Below are 18808 nucleotides of genomic sequence, written 5' to 3'. Positions count from 1 at the left end.
AGAAATTCATGATGTGTATCATTCTGCCCTGAAATTACAAGCCCAGAAAATTTTCCTCAGGCCTCTTAATGCAGACCGAATCAATTCTTCACTTGGCTACTTTGTTAGGCTTTTCCTTTTCACAGAGCAACTGCTTGGGAAAGGCTTGATTTATTACAAAAACGGTGGCTTGATGGGCTTGGAAAAGTGACAGAGAACAGTTCTTTTCTCCCCTTGAGGATATGAGGAGTTTCTCTGCATTACTAGGCATTACTCTAGATAAGAGTGTGAATCCAGTCCTGTTTCAGGGAAAGACTAGAAGGAAACTCCCTTCATACAGGTGACAGTTGGTTCTCCTGAGTGGTGCAGTTCCAGAAACTGGAGGGAAACCTTCCCACCTACTCTTTAATGACTGAGAAGCATTTCAAGAGGGAAACAGTTTTTCACACCACAATGGTAACTCACTGATTGCTGTTGAGAAGAAAATTGTCATGGCCATATACAGGGCACCTGCAAGCCAGGCTGAGCTGAGCTAAGGATAAGTGCATTTAAGCTGGTGCCTGAGGTATTAATTCACAAGGAGCACCAAATGTCATTGGACTAATTGGAAATATGGGGCCAGTGAACTCAGGTTTCCGCATGCAATTTCTTACGTTACCGGCCTAAGGAATGAAATTGGCCTGGCTCCCCATTCAGCATATGGAATAAGTCTCTTATTTTGAATTTGAAACTGTAGCAAGAAACTGCCTCTAGGAAGAGAGAATCGTGACAACAGAAAAGCATTTATTTTGATAAGCACAAACTAACGCATCATCCTGGAATAATAGGTCTTTAATAGGTATTGAGTATTCTTGAAGGGGATTTAGTAATAGGTGAGGGTATATAAGCTTGGAGTTTGTGGTCGGGCAGTGCTGAATAGCACAATGAGGGGCAAGGGGAGAGAGAAAGGAGGAGTGTGATCTGGGAAGGAGAGGGTGAGGGCTAAGAGAGTAGAGAAAAAAGGGGGGAAGGAGGGGGACCCAGCAGCTGACGGGCCTGCTCGCATGGCCTGGGAGAAGAGGTTGTCAATTGGGAATATTTGACAGAAACGCCATGACCTTTTTGTTTTTTGAGACAGAGACTCACTTTGTTGCCCAGGCTAGAATGAGTGCTGTGGCATCAGCCTAGCTCACAGCAACCCCAAACTCCTGGGCTCAAGTGATCTTACTGCCTCAGCCTCCTGAGTAGCTGAGACTACAGGCATGCACCACCATGTCCGGCTAATTTTTTGTATATATTTTTAGTTGGTTTCTATTTATAGTTAATTTCTTTCTATTTATAGTAGAGATTGGGTCTTGCTCTTGCTGGTTTCGAACTCCTGACCTCGAGCAGTCCACCCACCTCTGCCTCCCAGAAGGCTAGGATTACAGGCGTGAGCCACCGCGCCCGGCCTAGCTTTGAGAACTCTTATACTCCCTACAGTCCACAGCCCCACCTGTCTTTCTGCTAAATCATCTTTAAACTCCTCCTCACTCTTACTAGAGTCTAGTTTTTGGAAAAGGGAATAAGAAGACAGTTGACATAAAGGTTCATGATTTTTTTTCCAATAGAAAACCAGTTTTTCCATCTCTACCAAAAACTTATTAAATAAATATACAACACATATATTTTTTAAAAGGGGTACAGAATTCTGACCTACCCAGGACATGCACAGTATGATCTGGTACAGGTGCCAGGCACTGCATGGGGCTTTCTCGTGTGCATCTCATTTGAAATACAATCACTTAGACTAGGGAAGGGCCAATTAATCTTTAAGATCTTGTCTCGGGGCCTGCGTTTCATAAAGATAAGGCAAGCAGGGAACTGGATGTTGTGGTTTAAGGACTGTATCCAGAAGAGGAGGCTGGGCTCCAAAACAACTATTCTAGTGTCAGGGTTGCTTCTTCATGACTTTGTAAGTCTTTTACTTGTAGAGTTGTGAGGCCTTCACTCCATGGGTAAAAAGGTTGGCCAAAACAATCGCACATGTTGATAAACCATAAAGTAGCATTTCCCCTCTGCCTCTAGAGGCCAGGACTGAGACTGCACCTGGCAAATAAGCAATGGGCAATCTGTATAAGAGAAATTACCAGGAGGGGCAGAATCTGGGACAAGCAGGGAGGGGGACAAAAGTGGTAGAAATGAATAGTCAGGAAATGGGCGGGCCAGGAGGTTTGGTGTTAAAGGAAAGCAGAGGATCTGTGTTGGTTTCGAGGGTAGGTAAGACAGCATGAATGTCATTTCTCCAAAAGAAAGAAACTGGAGTTACACTTAGTTAATAGTGGGTGCTGCCAGGGATGCTTCTATTTGGTTTTTTCTACTCTCAGCAGCAGAGGGAGGTAGAGAGTAAAAAATGACGTGGTTCGAGCCCTTCCTGAACAATAGGCACATGTAAAGCAGCATTCAAAATTCAGGGTATTTATCATAGGAAATATACTGAAAATCTCAGTAGCAGACAGGCAGCTCTACAGAATCATTGGTATTTAGGAGGCAGGAAGACTTATTTGAGTCTGGGGAAGATGAGGCAATGTGTGAAGAGAGCTTTTTATTTTTTAAAAAAAGACTACATGTTAAAAAAGGACACTTATTCCAATCCTTCTTTGGCATGTAGATATATGATATTACATAAATATGGGACTTGAGTTTGAGGTCTGGCTTTGTGCCCTTTGGATGAATTTCTTTTCTCTAGACCTCAAAGATGAGGGGACAGAGAACACCAGGTAGGAACAGAGGAGAAGGAAGCAGAAACCAGAACAAAAGCTGCAGTTCTGGAGAATGGAGCCCTTCTTTCAACAGCATTGACTCAGTCTCCTTCTCCCATAGTCAGGCCCTTTGTCATAGTTTTGAAAAGCCATTTTAAACTGCGGATGTGAATGTTGAAGTACACGAAGCCACAATTATTGCCATGTTCAGGGGGGTATGCCATTGCCCTGCAGGCTGTTAATGTACAACTCTGGAGTCTCAAAGCACCTGCAGTTCCTGAAAGGCTACTAATGCCTAAAGGCAGGTACTCACTTCATTTCCTCAATGTACTCCCCATTCCTGAGGCACTTAAAGATGGGGAAAAGCCTTTCTTGAACTACTGCATTTTCAGAGAATATGGCCAGAGGACGATTAGAGTTACTTGCCTTCATAAGCTGGTTCTGTGTGCGTGCGTGCGTGTGTGTGTGTGTGTGTGTGTGTGTGAGAGAGAGAGAGAGAGAGAGAGAGAGAGAGAGAAAGAGAGAGAGGAAAGATTTTTTCTTTCCAAGAGGTCAAACTATCACATGCATTTTACCCAATAATTCATTTTTCTCCCTTTACTATACATTCTCAGAATTGCCTGTCTTACACTTCTTTAGTTTTTGTTTATCTGGTCCACTATTCAGTGTTAAACTAACAGTAAGTGGAGGAACAGGCACCAGAAAGGAGGGAGGGATAGATGAGTTGGTGTGTGAACATCTGTTCTCAGATAATCCCAAAGAGGAACACTGTAGGACAGACGGCCCCGTCGTGAGAGATTCGGTCCCCCGCCCCACCCAGTTTATTCTAGAATCAATCCAGCTCTTTTCAGGTGCTTGCTATTTTGTGACCATGGGAGCATATTTTGAAAACTCATACTACCATCATGAGATTCACATGTAAATCCAATATCTATCATTTGCTGAATAATACAACTGTACAAGGAAACGTGGGAAGACGAAGGGAATCACCTCTGGACCCTGGCTGGCCGCTGATAAATGAACACAGGTAAAAATTAATACAGGCAAATTAAAAACTAATACCAGCATTGAATGTTTTTATTTGCCATTTATTATAAAAAATTTAATCTTTGTTTTACACAAAAGGTACTTTAAAAACAGTAAAGTTACCAAAAGCTACTAAATCTGAGGCAAAGGGATTTACCACCAAAATGCAGATTTACATGGTAAACCTGAGGGCCAAAAACATTGAACAAAATCTTACATTTTTAAATAATTCATTACCAGAAGCAAAAACCAATTGTACACGTGACAAAGGTAAAATGGTGACAAAGGTAAAATAACAAATGCCAGCCTTCACTGTGAGCTAACAAAAGAAAATGTCTCTATTCAAGATTGGCCCATTATTTCACTGAGAGTGAAACATCTGAAGAATTTTAAAAATCTTGTAAATGTTAATAGTTAGGCTTATCCATAACATATATATATATACACACAAACACATCCATTCTAACTCTACACCCCTTTGTATTTTTAAATTGCACCATCTCTGTTAGAGATAATGTACGACATGCAGAAGGCATTCATAGTTATTTTTCTCAGCAGTAGTGTATTATACAAGTCAAATGCAAAAGTCAAATATGAAATTACGTTCAATTGAAAGCCATCTTAACTTAGTACTTTGGCGCATGTATTCTATGACAATGCTTTAGTGCTGATGAAATTGTTCATATACAAAACACCGAAGAGAATGTAGTCCGTTACCAAAGGTACTTAGTAGATAGCTCCCCTTGGATGTAGACGTGATGGATAAGAAACAGGAAGAAACCAATTAAATAGGGCTGCAGTTTTTTACTGCTTCAACGTTTCACATCCAGCTGAAGATAATAATTATATCCAGGGCATTTTGCAACAGCTATTAGTTTGTAGCATTATATGTATATGTAATGTCTTCATTATACAAGCCAAAATGCAAAATAATTCCTCCCCTCTCCCACCAGTCTTTCTCATTTCCAGAAAGGAAGAAATACAGATTCTAATGCAATATACAGTTACTGAAAACAAAGTGGACCTGCAGTTATATACTCATGCTTTTGTGATGACAAAGTGTCATAGGATCAGGTCTCAATACTGCAGGGATGGGTGAAGCTGAACTACTCAGTTAGTCATAATTATAGGAACTGGCTTCCCCGAAATAAATACATGCTCAAGTATCACTGCAAATCCTCTAGCACAAATATATTGTTACTATATAAGTGTTGATCAAATTTAACAGGGTAGGTGAGTGGAGAAGGAAAACAAAATACCTTATGTAGATAGGACAATGCTATGTGAATGTAAAGATGGAAATATGGAAAGAATATTTTACTGAAAACAAGAAAAAAATGTTAAGTCCATAGAATAATTGTTTGATTATTTTAATGGTTTCTGAACCCATCAATATTATGCAATATTTTAATTACACACAACATTTGAATCATGAAACACTTGAAAAACAGAAAAAAAATTTCACTATCAAACAATGTTATGCAAATTAATCACTGAAGTGCACCCCAGCACACTTATTGCACTGAGATCCTGAGGGTCTCTATTTACCCTGTTTAACATACATGTTTGTTAAGTGACAGTGAAATATGACATATAGGGAGAAAAATTAAGACTGAGGGTAAAGAATGAAAATACAGTATCTATGTGTCACACAGATGTACCCTGATATAGGTTAGGGAAAGAATGCTACACTTTTATAGGAATGCTCAAAAACACTTAGGTTTTTGAATCAATGTTAAGCATTTGGTTTTCTTTTAAATGTCATAACTAAGGGAATAAAATACTCCATGATTGCAATGAATAAAAAAAATCACTATCCTAGCATTAATCTATAATCTCTTGCAATTTTGGAAAAAATACTAAACATATAAAAAACTAATAAGTTATAATTTGCATACATGAAGTATGTGTGTCTATGTATGTCCCTGTGCATCTGTGCATGTCTATATGTGCATACAAATAAAAGGAACCCATGTCATTGTTAGCATAAGCCATAAACTTTGCTCTGAATAACCTTCACATTTATTTTTTGGAAAATTTATATGTACATTCTTGAAAATCAAACGCCAACTAACATCTCATAATTTTACAAACTTCATTTTCTTCATTTAAATGAATATGAATACTTGTAAAATAAAGAGCTGCTCCAACAGCGCAGTAAAGATGGTATTAACACCACATTTTGTACGTCAAGCGGTGGTCTTATTTTTCCTCATGTCAGTGCTACGTTGTTTTGAAAGCTATCTAAACGCTGGTGTAAAAGATTTCAATAAAAAAAAAATTTAAAAAATACAACCTCAAGAATCATATAATTTGCACCAGTAATTATACCCTGGTGTGTGGAAAGCAGCTTGCAAAACTCATTAATTCTGCTAGTAAATTACCTCTAGAAATTTATATAGGTGATAAGGAAAATTTAGCCAATAAGTTTGCAGTTGAACCAAATCAGTGACTAGGCATGGAGAAGTTCTAGCTTGTCAGGTGGATGGTAGCAAATCTGAATTTTGATTTGAAAATTCTTCCTATAAAAGAGGGTGGGATTTTTAAATATAAATTCTGGCTAATTATTTGGGCTAAAACATTTAAATACCTCTCCATGTATCACATTCACATCCAAAATGTAATCCTATAAAACACTGGAATTAGTACACATGATAATTCTATTGTGAAAAATTAAAATAACCATCAACTTACATTTTAAAAAATGAAAATAACAAAAAACTATGGATATAATCTGAATCTATTTTCTGAAGTCCTAGGAGAAAGTTTCATCAGTTATGCCTGGTTCCCTGAGAACTTGAATGTTCTGACTAAAAGGCAAGTTTTGGTAAAAAGTATATTTTGACACCATTCCTTCCCATTCAGAATAAACAATAGTTTAGGTAGCTTTAGGTGTTCTATATTCTTTATAGCTAATATTATTCAAATTTCATTTGATGTGAATAATTCTTTTTTCTGAACATCAGGGGTATGTGGTAGGGGAGGGGAGCTATATTTGCTGTACTTTATTTTTTTTTTTTTTTTTTGAGACAGAGTCTCGCTTGTTGCCCAGGCTAGAGTGAGTGCCGTGGCGTCAGCCTAGCTCACAGCAACCTCAAACTCCTGGGCTCAAGCAATCCTGCTGGCTCAGCCTCCCGAGTAGCTGGGACTACAGGCATGCGCCACCATGCCCGGCTAATTTTTTTTTTTATATATATATTAGTTGGCCAATTAATTTCTTTCTATTTATAGTAGAGACGGGGTCTCGCTCTTGCTCAGGCTGGTTTCGAACTCCTGACCTCGAGCAATCCGCCCACCTCAGCCTCCCAGAGTGCTAGGATTACAGGCGTGAGCCACCGCGCCCGGCTATTTGCTGTACTTTAAAGACTCACTTTCACCTTTCTGGTTCAAAGCAAGAAAAAAAAAATATACCACACAATAATTCCATATACACAGTACTCTTTACCCATGGTGTTTTCCAGTTTTGTCTAGATGCAGCAAATAGATTTCTTCATAGTTATATCCAAAATGAGGAAGTGGCACCATAATGCCTAGATCCACTACAGAAAAACACATTAAAAATGTACACTTCCCCCAAACAAGTCAATTTTATTCATTTAACAATATGCATGATAATAAAAGGCCAAACACATAGCACTTTATAAAAAGGAGCAAATATATATTCCAGAAGAGTTAGATAAAGGCATGAGATGAATTTCAGTTAAATAGATCTAGTTCTTTGTGAGCTTTGAGAATTTATCTTAGACACTGAATAGAGGCTGAGGGTTTTACATTCTAATCATAGCTACAGATTATGCAGATGGAGAAAAAAAGCATTTTGCTTTAACTCATGCTAAATTTCTACAAAGTATTTTAAAATCAACTTAAAAAACAAGTTTGTACCTCTCCCCTCCATCACAGTTTTTGTAAGTAATGAAGAATTGTACCCGTACGATTGCACAGCGACTAGGGAAGAGAGATGTAGATGACTTGGCCACCCTCTCACAAAGAAACCCCCAAATACTTGAAGGCATTAAGCACAAGGCTTTTGTTATCCAACAGTAATTAGCTGCAGAGCACAGAAACATTTTGGAGCAGAATGTACACAAACATGAGGATCATAAATAGCCAAAACCAAGTACACTAACAGGAAGTTCTTAAAGAAATGCACATGTTCTATGTACCTCACGAAAAATTATTCTCACAGATGTTGAATCCAAGATTTATACAATAGAATATATTTATGTTTTACATTTACTGTAAAAATTATTAATAAAAAAAGGCTCTGATGACAGACAAGAAATCTTACATAAGACATTAATTTTCAGGATGCCCCTAACAGGTCTTAAGTGCCCTGCTCCTACTCTAGGCAAACGCCAAAGGCAGACATCTTCTCAGGGTTCATCATTGTTAAGAGGCAATCAGATTAAGGAAAACTCAAGCAAGCTGGGAAAGGAAGTAAAAATTAAGCCAAAATAGGAATTCTGCCAAGCACAATACACCCTGTTTAAAAAAATTTAAGAACATAAATCAAAGACAGTGGTGAGTACAAGAAAATTTATATTGATGAGCTTATGGCCTTGGTGATAAATATCAAAACAGGAAGTCAGTTCAAACAAGTGTGCAAATAAGTAATGGAGACTGGGGGAGGGAGAGGAGTCTTCAAGGTAAAAATTGCAACATAGGGATTCAGTAATTTCATAACCTCCTTTCCACTTCCAATGTCTACTTCTTATGACATTTCAATAAGTTAAAGACCAATTATTCACAAAACTTTAGGTTAGTGTTAACATTTTTTACCTGTTGGATTTAGGACTAGACACGGAGTTGCTTTAATAAGACATTTAATTATAGTTCATCATAATCATCACTTATTTCTCATCTCATTAAGTTAGAAAATTTTACTTCTCATTTAAAGCCCTGGAACATACTTTTAAAAATGATTTTGAGACATGGGTCTCTTTTCTTCTGGTCAGCATTTGTCTAAGCACGTCTGCAAACGTTCTGTCACAGGGGGAGGAAGAGTATTGAGCAAATTCTCCTCGACAATCAGACAGCTTCGCTTCAGGGACTGACACCCTTCTAGTTCAGGAGGAAGCGTTTCCAGGTAATTACCAATGAGCTCCAGATGAGTAAGGTTCGACAGCTCACCCACGTGAGGAGACAAATTCATCAAGCTATTTTTCCCCAAGAGTAAACACTGCAGCTTTTTGCACTGAAATAGCCCATCTGGTAACACCTCAATCTGGAAAGGGGGGAAAAAAAAGAAGCCAGTAAAACCGGGGCTGGATAATACATTTACTCATTTATACTGCTAGCTACCTTTTCCCAAAAACATTTTGGGGGATTTACAGGGATTCATATAACAATAATGATAAATTTCAAACAGATGAAAAAGATAGAGGAAAAATAATGATAGCACTATCACAGGGAGTCAGCCTGAGGCTCCCATGCACACCTACACCCTTGCTGCATAGGGGTCGGCAACACACGTGGCTCTGAACACTCTAACATGCAATTCTTTTTTTTTTTTTTTTTTTTTTTGAGACAGAGTCTCGCTTTGTTGCCCAGGCTAGAGTGAGTGCCGTGGCGTCCTAGCTCACAGCAACCTCAAACTCCTGGGCTCGAGTGATCCTTCTGCCTCAGCCTCCCGGGTAGCTGGGACTACAGGCATGCGCCACCATGCCCGGCTAATTTTTTATATATATATATCAGTTGGCCAATTAATTTCTTTCTATTTATAGTAGAGACGGGGTCTTGCTCTTGCTCAGGCTCGTTTTGAACTCCTGACCTTGAGCAATCCGCCCGCCTCGGCCTCCCAAGAGCTAGGATTACAGGCGTGAGCCACAGCGCCCGGCCTAACATGCAATTCTTAAAGAAAACGTAGTTGACATACCCATTGTCCCTAAGGTAAAAAAACAAAGCAGTAATTCAGGAGAACCATAATTATTCTTGAGTCTTGGATCAGAAATAAATTACTCTCAAGAGTCTTCATAAAGAGCTTACTGTGTAATGTAATGAGCAACATCCTTAAAAACATCCTGACAACAGTCACAAGGCTATTTCTTACACTGCTTTTTGGGACTGAAAATTTTATTTAAAAAAAAAATCTACTGAAGCAGAGTCAAAAAGATATGATAATACATACAGGTACATTTCCTTCCCTTCTACATACATACACGTACATCTGAGTATTCACCCTCTTCCTGCTCTCTGGAAAATGGTTTCAGCTAAATCATTAAATCATTTATATAACACAGAGAGATAATTTTAAATATGATAAACAGTCTGCAAATTAGGACAACTCCTAAAGCTGTTCACTCAACTGCATCCCTATAGGGTGCAGAGGTTTCATGTGATTTCCTAAGGGAGCCACAGTGCATATATGAAATAGGGTGTATTGGGAAATCCTCCAGGAAGTTGAGCACACACAATCCCTTCAACTCATCACCCCACCGAAGGATAAGTTTGGGCCGAGCACAGTTGGCACACACCCACCCTGTAATGCTCCACATGTTGGGGACAGGGAGCATCTATGAACCTATAAAATAACACAGGATCCTCAGTTCAGACGTGGCTTTGTTAGAAACAGGGATGAAAGGGGTTCCCAGGGGCTCAGCCTACATCCTCTGATGGGCCAACGCAGACCTGATGGGAAATGAGCTTCCAGGGCATCCAGAACTCTCTCCTCAAAAGGATAAATATTCTTTAAATAAACTAAAAAATGACCAAACTACATTCAAACATGCTCCTGAGGTTGGAAACTTCCTTCTCCTATGTCATTCACCCCCACTACCCCACATCCAGTGCTGGATATCCTTGAAAATAAATCTAACGATCACCATTGCTAAGACAACATTCAATACAGATCATCGCTGTACACCAAAATACTAGGTATAAGCAAAGGAAAACTACCCTTTAATTTCATTTCCTTCTTAGAGCAGATGCAAACCCATACATATGTAGACTTCAATATTGAGAGTGAGGCAGAAGATGCAAAAGAGAAGAAATATGACCCTTTTCTAAAGGAACCCCTTCTGCTCAGAGATAGCCGTAGCTCAAAACCAGGGTCAGTGATGTCCAAGTGAAGGGAGAAATCAGCCCTGGGTAGAGTGCTCAGGGTTAAGAGTGCCTGCTGGTGACTTAGCAATGACTTAGGTAAACTGGCTGGAAAGGAAGCAGGCATGCCTCCTTTGGGTTCAGGAAACATGTGCTGAGTGCCTCCTGATGTGCCAGGCTCCCTGCTAGGTGCTGAGCAAAACAGATGGCATTCCAGAACTTTAGTCTAACGCAGGCTACCATGAATACCTCGGCCTCGGCACCGCTGACACTCTGGGTGGGAAAATTCTGGCTGTGGGGCTGTCCTGTGTATTGTAGGATGTTCAGTAGCATTCCTCGCCTATACTCACCAGCTGCCAGTGCCACTCTTAGTTGTGACACAAAATCAGCTCCAGACAAATGTCCCCCAGGGCAAAATCATCCCGAGTTGGGGAGCACTGGTCTAATGGAAGTGAGAATCATTAGACAATGACATAATCTGTAATGGGTGCTAAGAAGAAAAGTGCCCTAGCCTGAGCTGCACCAGAGTCCCACATCCCCTTCTCCACTGATTCACATTTCCAACTCACTTACACACCTGGCTTAACTGCACTGACTTTCTGCTGGGCAAGTATCCTGAAGACATTGCCCTCCCTTTCCTGTCTGACATTTAGCATACCCTTTCTTGACGGTCAGCACTACTGGGCTCCCACCAGTCCTCTCAAATGTCTAAATTTGTGATTTCAGTGAACTTTTCAGCCTCCAAAGGCAGAGAGATTTCCCAAGGCAGTGGGAGTGAGCCCCCGGGGCAGCCCTTCAGTCTCAGTCCACTGCTGTGAAGGCGAGGTGCAGGCAGTGATTGGCGGTAGCCCTTCCTGTGCGCCAAGCTCCACCTCGGGCTTTCTCCCCAAGTCAGCGCCCAGCTAAGGCGCAGGACCTTAACTCACCTACTCTAATTCAATTTTCCTAAAGGAGCCGGGAGCTTTGTTAGAGATGCTAGACTTTCCTTCAATGCAGCAATTTTTTCCTGAAGAATCTACTTACAACTTTAAAAACAGTTTGCCTTGAAGCTTACAAGAACACTGAACACATTTTGCCTGGGTCGACAAATTTTATAAAAATGTTAGCTAACATTTATTTATAACTAATTCATTTAGCATACCCTTTCTTAGACCGCAAGAAACATAAACCAGAGAGCAAAACGACCACCTTAATATACCACTGATTTCTTCTCAAAAACCAATGGAAAAGTTTACAGATTATGAGGGACATGATACACTTCATTAACAGAATGGTTTTACAGAATAAACTATAATGTGTAATATATACATATATAAAACAAACTACATAATAAACTATAAAATAAACTGAAAAAAAAAGAAAAACTATGGGCTACATCATCATTATATCCTAGAATTCTCTGGCAACCAAATGTTGCCAGCAAAATGGATGGGAGCCCCCAGAATAAGATTGTTCTCTTTTGTAAATATTATCAATTATCATTGATAATTAAATACCCCACTGTTTCCCAGGGTCTGGGACCTTAATTCTGAATCCATCTCAATGTCAGATTTCATTTTTGTTTCTGGCCAATGACACATGCTATCTCAGGTTACGCTAACCAAACCCATCAAGCCTGATCATTTTCAAGAAACAAAGCTAAATATTTCCATTTCTAGGTAGTGATGCCAAAAACAACAAGCACTGTCACATAAATGATATTCAGAAGAAATTTCTACATTATTCACTTTCTAGCTAGAAGTCTTTGTGTTAATAAAAGAAATAAATACATATGTGTGGAAGTCGGAAGACCTGGGTATAAATTGGAGTGGTTTGTAAGATTTGAGCAAATTTAATTAAATCCTTGCCCACACCTTTTGCTTCTCCATCACAATCAGTGCCACCCTAAACAATTACCTGTTGGCACTGGGATAGGGATGGATCCTGCCTCTTCCTTTCCTACCTTCCATACCCATGCACATACACCATTGTTTCCCAGCAGAGGAAGAGCCAGAACACTTGCATTCCATTCTAGCTCCATCACCAGGAAGCTTTGGACTTCAGATGAGTTACTCTGAGCCTAAGTTTCAGTATTGGTAAAATGAGGGCAGGGGACTAGAGTAAGGGTTGGCAAATTTTTCTCTGAAGGACTGGAAGAATAAATATTTTAGTCTTTATGGGGCAAGAGGAAAAACTGAAAATATTACGTACATAATAAGAGAGAAAAAATTCCATATATTTTTAAGTGATGGAATTCAAAATATAATAATGATTGAGTATAACTTTTTGTTTCATTTGGCCCATTAATGAAAAGAATGGAATGTATTCATGGACACTGAAATTTGAATTGCATATAATTTTTATGTGTCACAAAATATTCTTTTGATTTTTTTCCCTCGACCGTTTAATAATACAAAAAACACTCTTAGTTTGGGCTGTATAAAAACAGACTGTGGGTGGACAGAGTCTGCCGACCTCTGGACTAGATGACTTGTAGTATTCATTTTAGATATAAGAGCCTTTGTGTCTGTTTTTCATCTATACTCTTGCTTCTAAAGCATGACTTATTAAACCTTTCCATGGGGTTTTGTTTCTATGCTGTCCTCTCCCAACCCTTCTATGTGCTACCAGTTCAGGCTAGCTAGCACTGTCGAGCTGAACTCTCACCCAGCCCCTGCCCCATGAATCAAACATGAACTTGACTGGCAGACTCCCAGGCATTCCTCCTTCTGGCCCATCTTGCTAAATGCTTAAATCATCTCTTATCACATCTGGGTATGCCTATTGCAATCCTCTGTGCATGACCTCTACCTTTTTGCACTCCCCTAATCCAGTGTGCTTCATGGAACACAAGGTGTCTTGCTCAAACACATTCTGCAAACATTGCATACCATATCTCCCTCTTGGAGATGCACAATGTGTATTCATACATTAAAGGCTCTGAGGAATCCTGCATCAAAAATATGATCAAAAGAAACATTTATTTAATGTTTTTCATGATGACACATTAGCATCCTTTGGAAGAAACTCTGAAGTGTCCTGTCAGTGAATATCTGTCACCTGGGGGGACTTCTTATATCTAGGGAATTCCCCACCTTATGACGCATAGTAGGTAGCAGAGCTCACTGCCCACTAGAGAAACTACCACTACGGGATTCTTGTGTGCCCAGCCCCCTTATAGCAACAGTGTGGGCATTTATGAGCTGTGCCAATCAGGTGCTCAGACTTGGACTTTGAGTTGGGGCTAATGTCACAAAGAAGTGGAAACCATGAAGAAGTGGAACCTATTTTGTGAGTGGGTAAGGGCTGCGGCAGCAGTAATGCCAGGTTTTCAGGGGCAAGACTGGTGCCCGGTGCTGGTATGGTTTGAGGCAGGGTGTCCTTACCACTCTGCTTTTGTGCTACGATTTTGGCTATGGTCCTCTCTGCTGCCTGACTTTCTTTGTGCCTGACTGTTTTCTCAGTTTGGTTTTACGGCCTTTTCAGTAGTAACACGAGATACCCAATATTATTACAAATGTCTTTTCTGCTTAACTCAAGAGTTAGTGTCTGTTGCCTCCATCTACAAACCTGATACACTGCCCTAGTCTTGAGAACAGATGTTTAAAGCACCTCTTTTTAGAAATCATTACCAACTACCTTTCCAAATGAACTTATTAGCTTAAGGTCTGAGTATATGCATATCTAAATATTTATGCATCCAATTTGGTGCTTTATTTTATAATTTTTATAAATATTTTGGTCTAGCTCAGAATCATGAGATCTCAAAGTTAGAAGGAACCTTGAAATTAGTTAAATCCCCACGTGAAACATGAATCCTCAACTCCCTTTAATAACATTCCCATCAAGTGGCTGGCAGTCTATGGACAGTCTTAATAATAATAAAAATCACTTCTCCTTCCTCAATTGCTCATTCAATGTTTGGACAGTTATGTGGGAAAGACGAGAAAGCTTTCCCTGCTTGTCCTAGTTCTAACACTGTGGCTACTCCCAACAAGGTTTATGCTCCATGTAAATATTTCAGATATTTGAAGACCCATATTGTGGACTATTCTCTCTGCCCCACGGGCACCACACTTCCCATCATAGGGCTAAACTGTGTCATCAGAGAGGAAGCTTTCATCTCCTTGGTGGCTGTCCTGTGAGTGAGTTCAGTTTCTTCATATTCTTGTTACATAGTCTCTTCACAGTGCTTCTTTAACCCCACGTTCTGAGGAGAGTATTCCTCACCCATTCGAAGGTGTCATGTTCATCAGTTTTTGGCTCCAAGGATGCTCAGCAACTGCTTTTCTTCAACTTTATGAGACAAGCCACTCTAAGATACCATCCTATTTTGGCCATAAAGTATGTTCAGCAAAAGACTTTCATGTGAAAGGAGGTGTCTGATAGTCACATCTAGTCTCTCTTTCAGATATGGTCAAGAAGTCAATAAACTTACTGTCAAAAGCACCAATGGTCGTAAGGTTTCATTACATTAATCTAGCAGAAAACATTAACCTGCTCATACAGTTAAATGATGTATTGCCAACTTCAAATTTAATCAGCTGCAACTTTCAAAAATCCATGTAGTGATTTAACTGTATAACTGCTTAGTAGAACCTATGTCTTTCAAAATAATTATTTATACATTTTATTATACATTTAACAATGGAAGAAAATATGGCCAAAATATTAACATTAATCAACTACACAATTAAGTGGCACTAATGATAAACCTCTAGACCTGTGGTTTTCAAAGTGCAATCACTAGGCCAGAATCATCAGCTTTACCTGGAGAAGTCCAGGCAGATTGTAAAGTAGTTTAAAAATATTGCAATCCTTTAAGATCTGAAGATTTCTCATTTTTCTTAGAATGGTCTCTCCGTTTACATACATTCCTCAGAATTTTAAAAATCAGGATGAGTTTTGCTCTCATCCCCTAATTATCTGGTATTTCTCTAACATCCACGGTTTTCAAAAATAATGTCTGTTGATTAACATGTTTATTAGCCAACATCATGTTCATAGCTATCTTTAGCATGAAATATGAATAACAAAAATCTAGGAGATAATACATTTTGGGATGTGGTAAAAGCTGCCCCTGTTTCGAGAAGAGAAAGATCAATTTCATCTCTTGATTTCTGACAGTTCCCCCCACCCCTTCTTTCCATAGGGACATTACCCTCACTCTCTTGTCCTTTAAATGAGCATGTTTTTTTTTAATTTTCTTTTTCCTCCTCCTTCACATTTTAACCTAGGAAACTACTCATTTATTTTGTTTTTTCATGTTTCTGTGAAGTTAAGTTTTTCTTAACTTGGCTTTACTGTTGCAAATTATGGTTCATTTTTAAGCATGGATGCTGGAAAAAGCTTCTAAGAAGCCCTAGTGTTGCATTATAGAGGCAGGCCTTTCATTTTGAACTGTTTCTAGACATATATGCAGATTTCAAATTTTTTTTACTGCATCACAAAAAGGATTTATGAATAATTCATAATCCCAGCATTTTAAAATAGTTATTATATTATGACAGACTTGAAAAACTGAAAAGTTTAACCAAACTTTCTAAGTACCTAACACCTTTCTAAAACAAAATGTAATCTCCACCATAACTAGTTTAAAATATTTTGACTGCGATGTTTATGTAGAAAATGGGGAAAGAGAATAAAAGGAACTAACATTTGTTAAGCAACTATTATGTGCCAGATGCTTAGATATTTTTTCATAAAATCTCCACGGCAACTTGGATGCTTAGTGTTTTGGTAATTTTTCGAAGATGACATGGAATTGGGCTTGGCTCAGAGAACATATAATATGGCTTAAAGTCCATTTTCTTTCCCTACATTACATGCTACAAGCATGGCAGATACTCAAAAGACTAGCTGAATAAAGGGAAGGATGGATTTACTCACGTTGTTGTTGGTCACAGCAAAGTACTGCAGATTACCCAGATATTGGATTTCTTCTGGAATGAAGGTCAGGTGGTTATAGCTTAGATCCAAATAATGGAGTTTGGTGCATAGGAAAAGCTGTAAGGGCAGATTCTCTATATTATTATGGTCCAAAAAGAGCTGCTCTAGGTTGGATAATGCCCCAATCTGTGCAGGAATATAAGCAATGTTATTGTGCCATAACTTTAAGCAGGACAAATTTTGAAGATGCTGAAAGCTAATGATCTCTTCCACAGTTTTAAGGTTATTTTCTTTTAGATCTAACTCATGCAAATTGTTGAGGCTGAAAATAGAGTGTGGGATGCGCTCCAGGTCACAGCTGACTAGTTCTAGGCTTTTCAGATTGACCATCTTTTTCAAGTTGTTCAACACAACTAGCTTGCTCCCCTCGTTATCAAGGGACAACTTCTGCAGTGAAGGCAGGAGGTCTGTAATGACTTGCGGGATCCGGGACAGGCTGCTCTTCAAGTAGAGGGTCCTCAGGTTTTTTAAGTCCTGAAAGCCCTCCAACTGCATGGTACTCAACTGCTCAGGTAGGACACAGCCTGATAGATAAAGTTCCTTGAGGTTCTTCAGGTGAAATACCCAGCGTGGGATTTTTCCCATTTCAGTAAATTTCAGGCGGAGGATTTTTAAGTTCTCCTCCAGGAAGGCCAGTGCGGGATGGTCCACCACCAGGGACGAATGGTACACTCGCAGCTCCCTGAGGTTGACCAGCTGCGAGACCGCAGAGGGCAGCTTCACCTCAGGGATGAGCTCCAGGCTCAGCACTTCCATTTCCGTTAACTCAAAGACGTTGTCCGGAAGCCCGCTGAGCATAAAAAGGTGCAGTTCTATCTTGTCCTGGGAATTTTTCACAAGCTTACTTTTCAGTTTCTCAACTGTCCACTCGTTATTGAGGTTGATCTGTTTCAGTTTGTTCTCACTGACCTCCGACAGGAATATGGAGAAGCGCTTGGAATACAGGGGGTCGTACTGGTCGGCCAGGTGAAGGATGAAAGCAAAGTCATTCTTGACGTCAGGGATGTCACTGTAATTACTTTTTTCTCTTAATGCCTCAAAGGAATATTGCTTCAGGGAACTCCTCAGCATCCACCACAAGCTATAGGAGGAGGTGAGACCATAGAGTATAACCAAAATAACATAAAATGATGCCAGGACCTTAAATATTTCTGCCAGGGAGTAGACGCACTGGTAGCGCTTATAGCCTGTAAAAGCCTGCACGTCAATGGAACAGTCGATTTCAAGAGAGATGTAGGTTAAAAAATAGGGAACATAAGTTATGATGAGGACAAACAAAATGACTTTGACAATGATCTGCTTCAGATACACCCGATAAATGATGTCTTTCTGCTCCACGTGGAGGCGGAATCGTTTCACCTTTTCAAAGATGGCTTTGGCCTGTTCGCCCTCCTTCTTGTCCAGGACACTGGAAGTTGGGCTTTCTATGCTGGCTGACTCCAAGCCCGGCTGCGGGTATGGCAATGACTGCTTGCTGGGATCAACATCAGCTGAACACCCTGAGGCTGAAAGCAAAATCTTGGACTTGGAGAGTTTCAGGGGCCTCACCGACTGCTCGGCCACTGTTTCTGACAGGGCACGCGTGGTCCATGGAGAATCGAAGCACTTGTGAAGGATGGCCACAAAATGCTCGAGCCTGGAACTGGTACTGGGGTAGTGAAGCCAAAAGTTGCTGCAGGCTGCAAAGATGAGCGTGTGCAAGAGCACCAGGTAGGGGAAAAACTTTGCAAACCAATGGAGCTGTTTCTCGTAGCAGACAGCATCGATGTAGGAGTATTGCTGGCGGTGAAGGTCGTTCTGGATTCGGAGGGGGAGCGGAAATGACGTATCAGGATTAGAGGATGCATTCATGCTGGCTTTCAGGATGTCCCAAGGCACAGCACAGTGATTGTCAAATTCCACTTTGCATGGAAGACAGCACAGAACCCTGCTCTGGGTCAGCTGGAGAGCTCCGGCCAGCACGGCCACCAGCAGCATGATCAGGGTGATATAATACCAGAAGACGTCCCACCATGGTTTTAAGATGTGATAAGATGACTGGGCATCTGCTAAGCATTTTAGCTCTGTTAGTGTAATCATGACTTTCCCTTGTAGGAGTACAAACCTGGAAGAGGAAA

General features: G+C 40.0%; 1 protein-coding gene across 1 annotated transcript; it reads right to left on the bottom strand.

Moving 5' to 3' along the window:
* Positions 1-3760: 3760 nt before the first annotated feature.
* On the bottom strand, positions 3761-18770 carry LRRC8B (leucine rich repeat containing 8 VRAC subunit B). Its single transcript, XM_012790845.2, has 2 exons — positions 16632-18770; positions 3761-8949 (listed from the first exon to the last, which is right to left on the bottom strand). The coding sequence occupies exons 1-2, from the start codon at positions 18768-18770 to the stop codon at positions 8677-8679; spliced, it is 2412 nt and encodes an 803-aa protein (XP_012646299.1). The 3' UTR covers positions 3761-8676.
* Between the last annotated feature and the right edge of the window lie 38 nt (positions 18771-18808).

The sequence above is a fragment of the Microcebus murinus genome, chromosome 2 (assembly GCF_040939455.1).
Source record: "Microcebus murinus isolate Inina chromosome 2, M.murinus_Inina_mat1.0, whole genome shotgun sequence".
Taxonomy (NCBI): domain Eukaryota; kingdom Metazoa; phylum Chordata; class Mammalia; order Primates; family Cheirogaleidae; genus Microcebus; species Microcebus murinus.
This window is presented reverse-complemented; position numbering and strand designations above follow the sequence as displayed.

Excerpts from the sequence above, each read along its gene's own strand:
- LRRC8B (XM_012790845.2), bottom strand. The coding sequence starts at position 18,770 with ATGATTACACTAACAGAGCTAAAATGCTTAGCAGATGCCCAGTCATCT. Across the intron at positions 8,950-16,631 it reads TTGCTGTGACCAACAACAAC|ATTGAGGTGTTACCAGATGG; the intron begins GTGAGTAAATCC and ends CCCCCTTTCCAG.